Consider the following 12,763-nt stretch of genomic DNA (forward strand, 5'->3'; position numbering starts at 1 on the left):
TATAAAATGGGGATAATAATAGCACCCAGCTGCCAGGGTTATTGTGCAGCTAAAATGCGGTATTTCTAAAATGCGTAGTGTAATACCTGGCTTACAGTAAGGGCTTAATAAATGCTAGTTAAATTCTTTTAAAAATATCCTTTTGGAACTTGTCTGTGTCACACAGTGTGTTAACTATTCCTTAGAGCTATCTATTTCATGATGTAAGTCACTGGTAAAAAATGTCATCACAGGATCAAGCACAGTCTTCTAGGGGCACCCTACTGTAGACCTCCTTCTAAGCTGACATCCAATGTGGAATGCCTACCCTTCGCATCTGGTTACTCAGCCAGTTCTGAAGACAACTAACTGTCCTATCACCCTGCATTGTACTTAGAGTCAGAAGATTTGTGTTTTAGTCCTGGTTCTACTACTTATTGTATATCACCTTAAGTGTGATCTAGCATTCTGGGATGGATTCTTGTTAAATCCTTTCCCATGATCCAAATTGGTTTTTGGGCCACCCAGCAGTACTTTGGGACCGTGAATTCCCTGAGGTAAAGTCACAATGACTTCCTCCATGGCTGCCACCATTATCACCCCTAATGCCATGATCACCAGCAGCAATGACAGCATACCTCAATATCCTGTATGGTCTGAGGTGTACTCTAGTCCAGTTGAGTATGAAGTAATAGAGATAAATACTCTTGGGTTATAGTGTACTAATGTTTGACTAAGAGGAGATTGTGAGGGGTAGAGGGAGAGGAGAGGGAAACTTCTGAGGCAACAGTTAAATTTTAATAAAGCGATGGGTTCTGAAAGCACTGAAAGGTTTTAGAAGTATCATGGTAAAAAGGTAAGAGGTTTGCCCTTGGTTCTACCTTTTGCAGTGTCTAAGCTTACTTAAACAAATTTATAATGTTTTTGAGCTTCATCTATAAAGTTGGGATGCTATTTAGATAACTTATCTTACAGACTTCTTCTGAAGATGAAAGTAGATAATTTATATGAAAACATTTTCCAACTTTAGAGCATGTTGTCTCTCCCATACCCATATTACTCACCCACATTTGTATGCCCATACACTCACATGCATACTCAGATACTACCTTCTACTCCATAAATACCGACTCACACTCACTCATATATATCCCCATACCTACCTGCAAGGACACACAAACCACTCCCACCTCCTCCCTACACACACATTCCATTGAATACACTTATATCCTCCCACATCCACATTCCACATATACTCACAAATCCACACCCACATGCTATATACCCTCATACTCATATATGACCTATATACGCACCTTACTTTCATTCAAACACCCCTCATACACATATACCTATAGACAATATGTATGACATAAGATACATGTATATGTAAACATATGTAGGTAATATGTATAGGTTGATCTGAATATGTATGTATATACATAGATAAGCTACCAAGATAGATGTTTAGTGGAACTGACCAATGAGCCATGAAGGGAAATGGGGCATTTGAAATAACTATTAAAAACAGGTCTGTGGGTATACCTAGTTCAGCAAAATTGAGTAATATGAGACTTATAGCCATAACATGTATTTGATTTATGTGTTCTACTCTGGAATTCCTTTGAGACTTAGTAAAAATTGATGCATTTTGAAAGGCTTACTGAGCATGCTGTTGTGGAGAGGATTTGATGGGGAGGGAGAAGGAGAATGGGAACAGTGGACAAAACTAGAACAAAATATCAATGGCTTTGACATAGAAACCCCTGATTCCCTGAGCAGATGTGGTGAAAAAGGTGCCTGGGGTAGTGAAACTTGAGACTGGGAGCTATCTGTTTTGGATGTTATCCTGGATTCTCTTTTGTCATGTTCTCTTTGGATGTTGTAGATGTCAGAACAAGATCAAGGCCTGCAGAGTTTGGCGAGCAAGTGATTACTCTGGTTTACTCTCTTACTTCCATCACGGTCTTGTATCATAGTTTCTCTGGCTATTCCTCAGGGAAATGAAATGATTAAAATTCCAAGAAGTGGACTATGATTTCAGATCCTAGAGATCAGAGAACTAAATAGTAAGTAGGTTTATTAAACTTTGGGACTACCCTACACACACGTCGCTACCCACAACCACATTCATCAACCACCATGCCCTCATGGTGTTGAAGGATGATATTGCCATCACTGTCATAGTAAAGCATGGAAATGGGGGATAGTTTTGTGGGGATACAGGTAGCTTTGGGGATTTCCGGGGTTCTAGAATTCATGAGAGTCTGTAAGAAGGCATAGTTGGAGCTGTTAAAGAAGGACATAAGTGAGAAAGGACAATCTCCTTTGCAGTAGTTGGTCCTAAACTCCTTGGGAGCAATGATCCACTTGTGCCAACCCAGGTCTTCAAAATTGATGACCATCTGATGACGCCGGCAGAGGTGCCTAGAAGCAGATTCCATAGTTGGAAGAGTGGCCCTCCTCTTTCTGGGAAAGTGAGAAAAGCGGGGGCATTCTTTAATGTTTAAGGTCACCACCATTAGAGAAGCCCGAATGGACTGTCTCCAGTTGTCACAGGTCTCCTGAGGGTATATTGTCACTGTAGAGTTGTTTTCCCCTTTTGGCAACAACTCTAGAACCAATCCCAGATTACTCTGGGGGTTGGAGTTCCACTCCTTAACCACATCCAGCAGGTCCACATGAAGAATACCTTGAGATCTGGGAAGATACCTCAGTAGGAGCTTTTGGTCTGGCTGAGGAGCACGTCTTTGGATTAGAGACACCACTACCTCCAGGTCCTCTTGCAGGGCATTGTAAGCATTAAGCCCCAACCTCAAATCAAGCTTGGCCATCATTAGCTGCTCATCTTGGGTGATGACTGAAAGGTTGAAGAAAAGAAACTTCTGTGTGCATGATGGAACTTGGACCACTTCTTTGGGGTAAAAAAGGGCACCTGAAGTAGGACAAAGGAATAATGCATATTAACATCTGCGGAATTTTATACTCTCCTACCACATGGAATAAACCTGTGACTTTGAGGACCGTTGAGTGGGAATGTAGGCAAGATAAGAGAGGGCAAAAATGTGGATTTATAGAAGGGAATAACCATCAGGGGATTAAGCTCTGCCTTACTTTCGGAGAATTAGTTTTATATAACCTAACACACTAAGGGTCTAAGTCAAAATCTTAAGCTAAGGCCTCCCATTTTCTCACCCACCAAGAAGGTAATTAGGCCTTTGAGAACAAGTAAAAAGTGAAATACTTCAGAAACTTAAATATGGGTTCTATCCTTGCCCTTCTTTGTCTCTTGATCTGATTCCTGGGCATTTCCATGTCTTCCTTTATGGCATCACAATGAGATGAATTCCGTATCTAAAAATCTGTACTAACCTTGGTTTTTGACTGTCTCCTAGATAAGTCCCACTGACACCTCAAACTCAACGTGTCCCAAACTGAATTCACTTTCCCAGTAAAACTTGTCTCTTACTTACCAATTTTTGCTGGTGGCACCATTATTATTACCATCATTCAGGCTCATAACCGCCATCATCTTTGCCTCTTTCCTCACCCATATTGCATGTATCTAGTGAGTTTTGAAGTCCTGTACATTCTACTTTTCCAATATAATCCCCAACTCCCACTGTAACCACCATAGGTGGGACCTCATCTCATCTACTCTGTTGTAATTTATCTTCCAGTTTCCAGTCTATCCATATTCCAATTTGCCTTTCATACTGCTGTCCAAGCAATTTTCCTAATGCCAGAAGAGACTCCTCCTCCTCCCCAAATCTTTTATTTCTCTCTATTTGATTCCTATATTCTAGAATGTGAAAGTGCACAGGAGAGGTAAAAATAGAGAAGAAGGGAAGCAACACCCATCAACAGAAGGGTTAGATATACCTTCATGAAGAAAGTGGCAAGTGAGGTAGACCTTGCAGGAAGAAGAATTCAATAGGCAAAAACACAGAGTCTTTTCTTGGCATGGAGAGTTCTCTGTGCAACTACAGAGAGGTAGAAGAAGGCAGAAGAACAGGGAACAGATTCATAAATTCAAGTAGCATGAAACAAGATGGAAAAGTCAGGTTGGGTCCTGATTATGAAGGACCTTAAATATTATAGCAAGAAATTTACATTTTATCCTATACACAATGCTGAACTACTAAAGGCAGAAGAAGACTTAGATCAGATTGTTTATTGGGAAAATTACTTTGACACAAGCAAAAAAATGGTCTAGAGAGGGAAATGACTGATAGCAAAGAAATAGATCAAGTAAGAAGGAATGAAGATATGAATTAGGATAGTAGTAATAGAAAGGAGAGGTCTGACAGATATGTTGGAGGAAGAATAAACAAGACGTGGTGATTGAAGGCATAAGGCAGATGAGGGAAAAGAGAGATGATGCAAGATGCTTTCAGCAAAAATAAGAAAGTTTGGAAAGATATTACTGCGGATGAAAAGATGATGCATTCAATTTAGGGCATGCTGAATTAAAGGTATTGCTGGGTCATGCTGGTACCTGGCACCTAGCAAGTAGGTGCTTAGCCAAGACTTGTTGATTATTTATTGAAGTTCAGCCAGCAATTGAAAATAGTACTAGAGCTCAGAGGGAAAGCTGAGGCTAGAGATGCAGCTTTGATAATCATCTGCATAAAGGTGATAATTGAAGAAAAGGAAATGGATATAGTATAAAGAGAAAAGAGGAGGGAAATGCCCTTGGATAAGGAAAGGAATTAGGAAAATGAAGCCACTAACTAAACTGAGAAGGCATGTAAGTTCATAAACATAGAAAAGAGAGGTGAGAACAATGTCATGGAAGCTAGAGGAGGCCAGTCCAGAAAGATGGCTGCCAGCAGCGCTCCAGAGAGATCAAGGAAATGAGGACTGACTTTGAAAGGCCATTGGATTTCACAAGTGGGTGGTTAAAGGAGAGACATAGGGAGATATGTTGAGGCAGAAATAGGGGAAAAGTAAAGGGTTATTTATTTATTTTTTATTTTTCTAGTGATTGGGAAACTCAAACAAGTTCCTAGATAAAGGTCAAGAAGCCAGAAGATGAAAAATTGGAGTGTGTGTGAAAACCTTAAGGAGATGGTAGAATATGGAAAAAAACAACAATTGCACAGTTATACAACATTTTAAGGTTTGCGAAGCACTTTCCTCATAAAAACTATGTGAAATCAGTCAAGATAATAAGCATTTTTTAAGCACTAGTACCATGTGCCTTGCACTAAGTGCTGAGAGGGGCAGCTAGGTGGTGCAGTGGTTAGAATGCTGGGCTTGGAGTCAGGAAGACTCCTCATGATTCCAAATCTAGCTTCAGACACTTACTAGCTACGTGCCTCTGGGCAAATCACTTAATCCTGTTTCCCTCAGTTTCTTCATCTGTAAAATGAGTTGGAGAAGGAAATGGCAAACCACTCCAGTATCTCTGCCAACAAAACCCCAAATAAGATCACAAAGAGTCCAACATGATTGAACAGCAACAAAAGCAATGGGAATACAAAGAATAAAAAAAAAATCCCTGCTTTTAATGATCTCCCATTCTAACAGGAGAGACAACATGTTGTAACTAACTTGATCTCTATAGAGCAGATAAATGCAGAATAATCTGAAAGGGAAAGGTATTAAGAGCTTGGGGACCAAGAAAGGAATCCTGTAGAAGGTGGGCTTTGAGCAGAATTTAGAAGGAAGCCAGGGAAACCAAGAAGTGGGGATGATGGCTCCCAGCAGTCCTGGAATAGGGACAGCCAGTCCAGTGGCACGGAGATGGGAAATAGAGAGTTGCATTTAAGAAACTGCAAGTAGGCCAGTGTACTTGGTCCTAGAGTGTGTGGCAGGGAGTGTAAAAAGATGGGAAAGTAGGGAGTGGCCAGGTTGCGAAGAGCTGTAAGTGATAAACAATCACTTAATCCTGGAGGTGACAGGGAACCCCTTGAATTCGTTGAGCAGATGATATGGTCAAATCTATATTTTGGGAAAACGAACTGGACAGCAGAGTAGAGAATGGAGTGGAATGAGGAGACCCTCGAGGCAGAAAGAACAGTTCAAAGGCCACTGTGATAGTCTAGGGGAGGGGTGATGGCTAGAACTAAGGTTGGGCTGTATGAGCAGATGGAAAGGAACATATACGAGAGACAGTGTGAAGGTAGAAATGGCAAGATTGGCAATATATTGTATATGTGAGGTGAGGGTAAGTGAAGAGTCAGAGGTGACATCAATGTCGTGAGCTTGGATGCTTAAGTCCTTTATGCCAATAGGAAAGTTCAGAGTCGGAGGAAGATTTAGGGGGAAAGATAATGGGTTTTGTTCTGTACTTGTTGACCGTGAGGACATCCAATAGATAGTACAAATGACTTGCTCCTCCCAGGGACCTGATATGGGACCTGAAGCCAAAACCAGGATCTCCAGAATCCAGACTCAGTCCCTGGGGAAGCTATTCCACTTATTTTTGAATATCCCACCCAAGGGCCCAACCCAATTGATTGGTAACCAAAAACTGGTAGTCCTTTATTCTAACTGGCTGGCTGTAGATACCTGGTTATACTTTAGCCTCCCATCTCATCCAGATGTCTATATAAGCTATCTTACCACATGCCTGCCACAGAGTATATATCTCCCTTGTCCTACCATTCCACAATCCCAGGGCAAAATTTCCCTGGTTTGGAAAGATATCAGTTCAGGTGAAAAGATGCATTCAGTTTGGGACATGATGAATTGAAAGTGTTGGCAGGACACACTGGTACCTGACACCTAGTAGGTGCTTAATACAGATTTGTTGATTATTCCCTAGTCACTTTTTTCTTCTTTTTTTTGGCAGAAAAACTTACAGACTTTTTTTCCAAATATTTTAAAAGATTTTAATACCTTAAACATATTTCATCTTAAAAAAGCTTCCACTAATTTCCTATGCTGAAGCCTTTTAGTGGTTTGTTAATGATCGTAGACTTTTTTTTTTGCATTTTTCAGCATATGTGTTGTCTTTGACTTGAAGGCTGCTGACTTTTTTTTTTTTAAAATTGGTATCCTTAGCCAGTGTCTGGCACATAGTAGATGCTTAATAAATGTTTTAATGACTGGCTGACTGCTATCTAGCAAGAAAGGCAAAGCTATATCCCGCTTGTGCTAAGCACTCATCTCTCCCCCACCCCCACTCCTCACTCCCATAAAAGAAACACAATGAAATTATTATCACTGCATTATCTTTATCTCTCTAAGCAAATCTTGGTGAGTGTTCAAAGTGATTGGATTAATAATGCAGGGCTCTTTTTGAACCAAGCTTCTTTATAGTTAATCATCGTTTGCAGTTGTAGCTTCTTCAACTTTTCTTTTTGGTGTTCCCAATTGGGAAGAAGTGAAGACCTCCAGGACAAAATCTTCATTTGTGGTTTGTGTGTGTGTGTGTGTTTGTGTGTGTGTGTGTGTGTGTGTGTGTGTGTGTGTTGTCACTTTTGACTGGACTGGTAATAAAGCTTTTGTTCAAATGGTAAGTGAATGAATGGACGAATGAAAAAAGAAGCAGTGTGGCACAACAGAGAACAAACAGATTTCAAAGGAAGGAAGACCTGGGTTCATATCATGTCTGACTCATACTGGCTGTGTGACCCTGGGCAAGTCACTTGACGCCTTAGTGCTCCAGATAATTAAGACTATAAGCTACTAAGAAGGGACTCTCACCTGCTTTGGTAGAGGGAATTGCTTCTATTAGTGAAACCACAGACCCAGTCTCAATCCTTATGCTGAAGTTTCTTGTTTTTTTTTAAACATTATTTTAAAAATATAAACAATAACTTGAACAAGATAAAAAACTCTTACTTCCTATTTCTTCTTTTGAATTCTGCATTTTCCTGAATTTTGTTTATTGTTGTTGTTGTTGTGAGTGAGGTGGCTCACTGAATAGTTTGCCAAGCCTGGAAGCCAACTCAAGGGGGTGGGTAATGTGGTATTATGTAGAGAACATCTATGAAGCCATAAAGCCAACTCAAGTTCAAATCTAGCCTCAGACACATACTAGCTGTGTGATGCTGGGCAAGTCACTTAACTCTATTTGCCTCGGTTTCCTTATCTGTAAAATGAGCTGGAGAAGGAAATGGCAAATCAGCTCCAGTATCTCTGCCAAGAAAACCCCAAATGGGGTTACAAAGAGTTGGGATACCCTAAAACCATCAAACAACAAAATTATTCTTATTATTATAAAATTGTTCTTGGTGAATGTGGGATTGTTCAAATAACTCTCAACTCTGCATTGTATCATGTAAATCTCATATTTCTTTTTAGTCTTCATAGTTATCATTTTATAGCATAATATTCCATTGTATTCACATCACAAAATTTGTTTAGCCATTTCCAAGTCATTAGATATGTTTTTGCTGTTATGAATAATGCTACTCTGGGTATTTTTGTATATAGGTTGGTCTTTTTCATTTTCTTTTTCATTATATCATTAGGATATAGTTTCTTTAGTAAAGGTCTGAAAGGAGTCAGCCTGGGGTAGTGGGAAAAAAGTGTGAGGTTTGGAGGTACAGGACCTGGATTCAGATCCTAATCCTGCCATTTTTGTGACCTTGGTCAATTCACTTCTCTGTTCTGGGTCTTGGTTTCTTCATCTGTAAAATGAAGAGACTGACTAGATGAAGCCCAAGAACCCTTCCAGCCCTAAATCTATGAAGATGAATAGTTTTGTAACTCTCATTGAATCTTGCTATGTAACTATTCAAAAAGAATCCATCAATTCACAGCTCCCCTATTTATCCATGGCCCTGCCAGTATTGAGGGGGCAGCACTCGGGTGTATTGGATAGAGACTTGGATTCAGACCCTGCCTCAGATGTGGGACTTTGGACAAGTTACTTCACCTCTCTCCCTCAGTTTCCTCCTCTGCAAAATAAGACAGTGGACTTGGTGGCTCTTGAGGAGCCTTCTAGCACTTAAATCTATGCCCCCACAATTATTTTAACCTTTGCCAATGTGACTATGTTAATTTATATTTTTCCTATTACTAGACCATTTAAACAACAATTCAGGGAATTACTAATTGTGTTTCTTCTTCTGAGAATTGCTTGTATCCTTAGGAGGAGATTTCATACAAATTTATAAAGAAGAGATAGGGATTTTGGAGTTTTTGTTAGAAATATTGATGGCAAAGTTTCCCTCCCCCCAACTTGTTTCTTTTCTTTTTAATCTTGTTACATGGGCAGCACACACATACTAAAGTTATTTTAGATAACATTTTTTAATTTATAAAACCCAAATCCATCAATTTTATCTCCTCTAACTTTTAAATTAAGTTACATATATGTAATGTATACATATAATATATGTGTACAATACATATGTTATATATCCTTATATTATATATGTGTACACATATAATATATACACAATATAATATGTATTATAATATGCATATATTATATATGACGTATATAATATATAATAAATTACATTAATTTAAATTAAAGCAATATGTTGAAGGTTCTTATCTATATGTTAGGGGTAGGGGTGGGTAATGGGGTATTATGTAGAGAAACATCCATGGAGTCATAAAAATCTGGATTAAGTTCTGACACATATTTTCTATATGACCCTGGGAAAATTACTCCAACTGTTGGTGACCCAGCAACTCTCTGAGTCTGCAGATAAGGTGCTGATAGGTATCCATAGAGAGTTTCAGCATAATAAATCTTAGTTGATTTTACCAATGAAATCAGAGTCCCATCTCTATAAAATGGCAGAGAAAGACTGGTGAACTAGGTAGTGTGATACATCTGGAGCCAGAAAGATATGGATTCAAATTAAAGTTCTCTCACTTAACTAGTTGTGTGACTCTGGGCTTCTCTGAGGCTCTATGTTGACGGATTGCAACCCGCTCCTACCATATTACAAATCTCTGGACCTTACACATTGTTACCTTATATGGCTAGAATGGAGAAGTAAGAAAAATGTTCAAGAGTCAAGACTGGATTGTGCCAAGACATCTTGACCATTTCATGGGTGGTGGGGGTGGTGGTGTAGTGTGCAAGAAGAGGATACCATGAGCAGTCCTACTTTAACTGGAACCAGGAATGAATAAGTGGCTTTCTTTCCTTTCTATTCTTTTCACTCACCTTGCCTTCAAAGCCTGATATCTATGGTACGATCCACTCTGTAAATGAATATACGAAAGCTGGAACACTCTGGCAGAACATTCCCTTAAGGGAATAGACCAATGGGAAGGCTCCTTCAGGGTGTGCCCACAAGTCTGGCTCATGCTGTCTGCATACTCATGGCTGATCAGAGAACCCAGGTCTCCTCATTCCCAGTCCGATGCTCTTTTCTCAATAGGAGACTAGCAATAATAACTAGTACTTAGATAGGTTCTTCATATATAGGGCTTCAAGGCTTTCAAAGTGCTTTATATATATTATCTCACTTGATCTTTATGACAACCCTATAAGGTAAGTGCTCTTATAATTCGCATTTTACAGGTGAGGAAACTGAGGCTGAGAGGCTTGCCTAGGGTTACATAGCTAGTAAGCATCTGAGGCAGGATTTGAACTCAGATCTTAAATCTGCACTCTATCCGCGGTGCCACCTCTCTATGATTTCCTTTCTGCCCCGTCTGGTTTCTGTCTCCAAAGAGCCATCTGTGTTGCTTCTCTTCCTCAATTTCCTGTAGCTGGCATTTAGTTTTTGTGGTTGTTCTGTTGTTTCAGTTGTGTCCCAGCTCTTGGTGACCCCATCTGTGGTTTTCTTGGCAAAGATACTGGAGGGGTTTGCTACTTCCTTTTCTAGCTTATTTTACAGATGAGGAACTGAGGGAAACAGGGTTAAGTGACTTGCACAGGGTCACACAGCTATATAATATGTGTCTGAGGCCAGATTTGAACTCAGGAAAATGAGTCTTCCTGACTTCAAATAGAAGGAATAAAAACTGGTCTTTGCCACTCCTTCCATCCCCCACCTGCCCCCTTTACAGAATTCTAAGCCTTAACCAGAATATACACCATCTTGGAGTGGGGGGAGGGTAGAAATGGGGAGAAAATTCGTAATCCAAACTCTTGTGAAAATCAATGCTGAAAATAAAAACGAGAATGTCAGAATTCTAAGCCTTTTTCCTGAACTCTGGAGCTAAGAGAGAATGTATGAGTATGAACTCTGTAAATGGTTTTGTGTCTCTCTATGTGTGTGCTTGGGGGTTGCTTGGATTCATCTATATTGAGACCTCTGTTTCACACTGGATAAACCTCAGCTGAGCAGGCTTGTGTCTATTTCTTAAGCTTGGTGGGCCACTTGTTGCCATAGGAGGCAACCTGCCTAACAGTCTCTGGACAAGCAGGTTTGCAGTCCTTCGTCTGACACGTCCTGGCTGAGTGACCTTCTTGTACAAGTTAATGAACCCCTCAGTGCCCCATGTGATTCTCTAATACAATACGGTTGAGGGAGTACCCTATATTGTTGAAATCATACAAGTCTGGTCTTTAGAAATCTTTTATTGAAGTTCATACTATTCATTTATGCAACCAAAGGGAGCTTTTCAATGAAAAAAGGGGGCGAAGAAGTTTACAATGCATTGATACTAGACTGGGTGAAACTAAGATTCTGAGGGGAGAAGGGAGAGTATTTAGTTTAATTCAATGCAATTCACATGAACAACCAGTTGACTATGAGTAAAATGTTGTAGCTGATAAATGTTGGGCAAGACAGCAAGAAAAATAAATCTTGTTTTGCCCTGTTGGAGTTTATAATCTAGTAGTGAGTCATGCCATAATTTACAAATAACAGTAGCACGCAATAAAGCACATTAAGAGCGTAATACAGGTACAAATTAAGCACCTAAGGAAAGATGGTGTTTTTGGGGGGTGGGTGGAGATGAGGGAAGTCTTTGAGGGTTGACAGTTAGAGGTGGGGAACATTCCTGACATGAGGAATTGGGGAGTAGGAAGTACTCACTAATATAGTCTGTTAGAATGAACTGATCATGTGTTACACTCAGAAACAAATAACAGCCTTCCTCTTTTGTTTCTTGGACATTCTAAAAGAGCAAATATTGCTGTTCTGCATTCCTTCTTACCTTGGTCTTGGAAAAGACGGATCAAGTTCCCAGGGACCCCAAACTCCTTCACATAGCAAAGCTTTCGGTAGTGTCCTGTGGCTACAGCCTTCTGTCTCTCCTGGAAGATCTTCATCAGGATGGAGGGCACAGGTTGTGCTATCCGGGGTGAAGGTACCTTGTTCAGGCCCATAAAGTGAAGCAAGGAAGCCTCCTCAAGCTGTGGTGTCTTCCTCAAGGCCAGGGTCAGCTGAAGACCTAAGATGAGGCAGAAGAAGTGAGACATGATCTCAGGCAGGGATTAATGAGATAGAGGAGGGTAAAGGGCCCCTGCGACGGGACTGCTGGAGCTGCTAGGAACTGGCCTTTCAGACTCGTGGGCGTCCTATGTATGTGGAGATTATCTGATTAAGGAGAGGGAACCTCAAATTTCTCCCCTCCCAGCTACTTAGGAAGGCCTAGCCCAATTGCCTTCCACCTTTTACACCACCCAAAGTTTGAAAGCACAAGATGTATGATGATCATTAAAATTCATTTCAAAAAAGTAATAAGGACCTTTCAGATGCTACCCAGACAAAATAGCCCAGTTTTACAAAGTAAAACCCCATTGGTCCAGGAGTCAGGAAGACCTGAGTTCAAATGTTGACTGAGGTATTTACTAGCAGTGACCAAGGGCCAAGTCACTTCATCTTTCACAGGCTCAGACTACTCCCTAGTATCAATCTATTAAACAATTGTTGGGTTAGATTTGAGTTGGAGGAGGGAGTTCCCACAT

General features: G+C 40.3%; 1 protein-coding gene across 1 annotated transcript; it reads right to left on the reverse strand.

Annotated features, from left to right (window-relative positions):
• Nucleotides 1–2,093: 2,093 nt before the first annotated feature.
• On the reverse strand, nt 2,094–12,274 carry GDF3 (growth differentiation factor 3). The gene is made up of 2 exons (XM_036759192.1): nt 12,010–12,274; nt 2,094–2,914 (listed from the first exon to the last, which is right to left on the reverse strand). Exons 1-2 carry the CDS (start codon nt 12,272–12,274, stop codon nt 2,094–2,096), a joined length of 1,086 nt encoding a protein of 361 aa, XP_036615087.1.
• Between the last annotated feature and the right edge of the window lie 489 nt (nt 12,275–12,763).

This window comes from Trichosurus vulpecula, chromosome 5, assembly GCF_011100635.1.
Source record: "Trichosurus vulpecula isolate mTriVul1 chromosome 5, mTriVul1.pri, whole genome shotgun sequence".
Taxonomy (NCBI): domain Eukaryota; kingdom Metazoa; phylum Chordata; class Mammalia; order Diprotodontia; family Phalangeridae; genus Trichosurus; species Trichosurus vulpecula.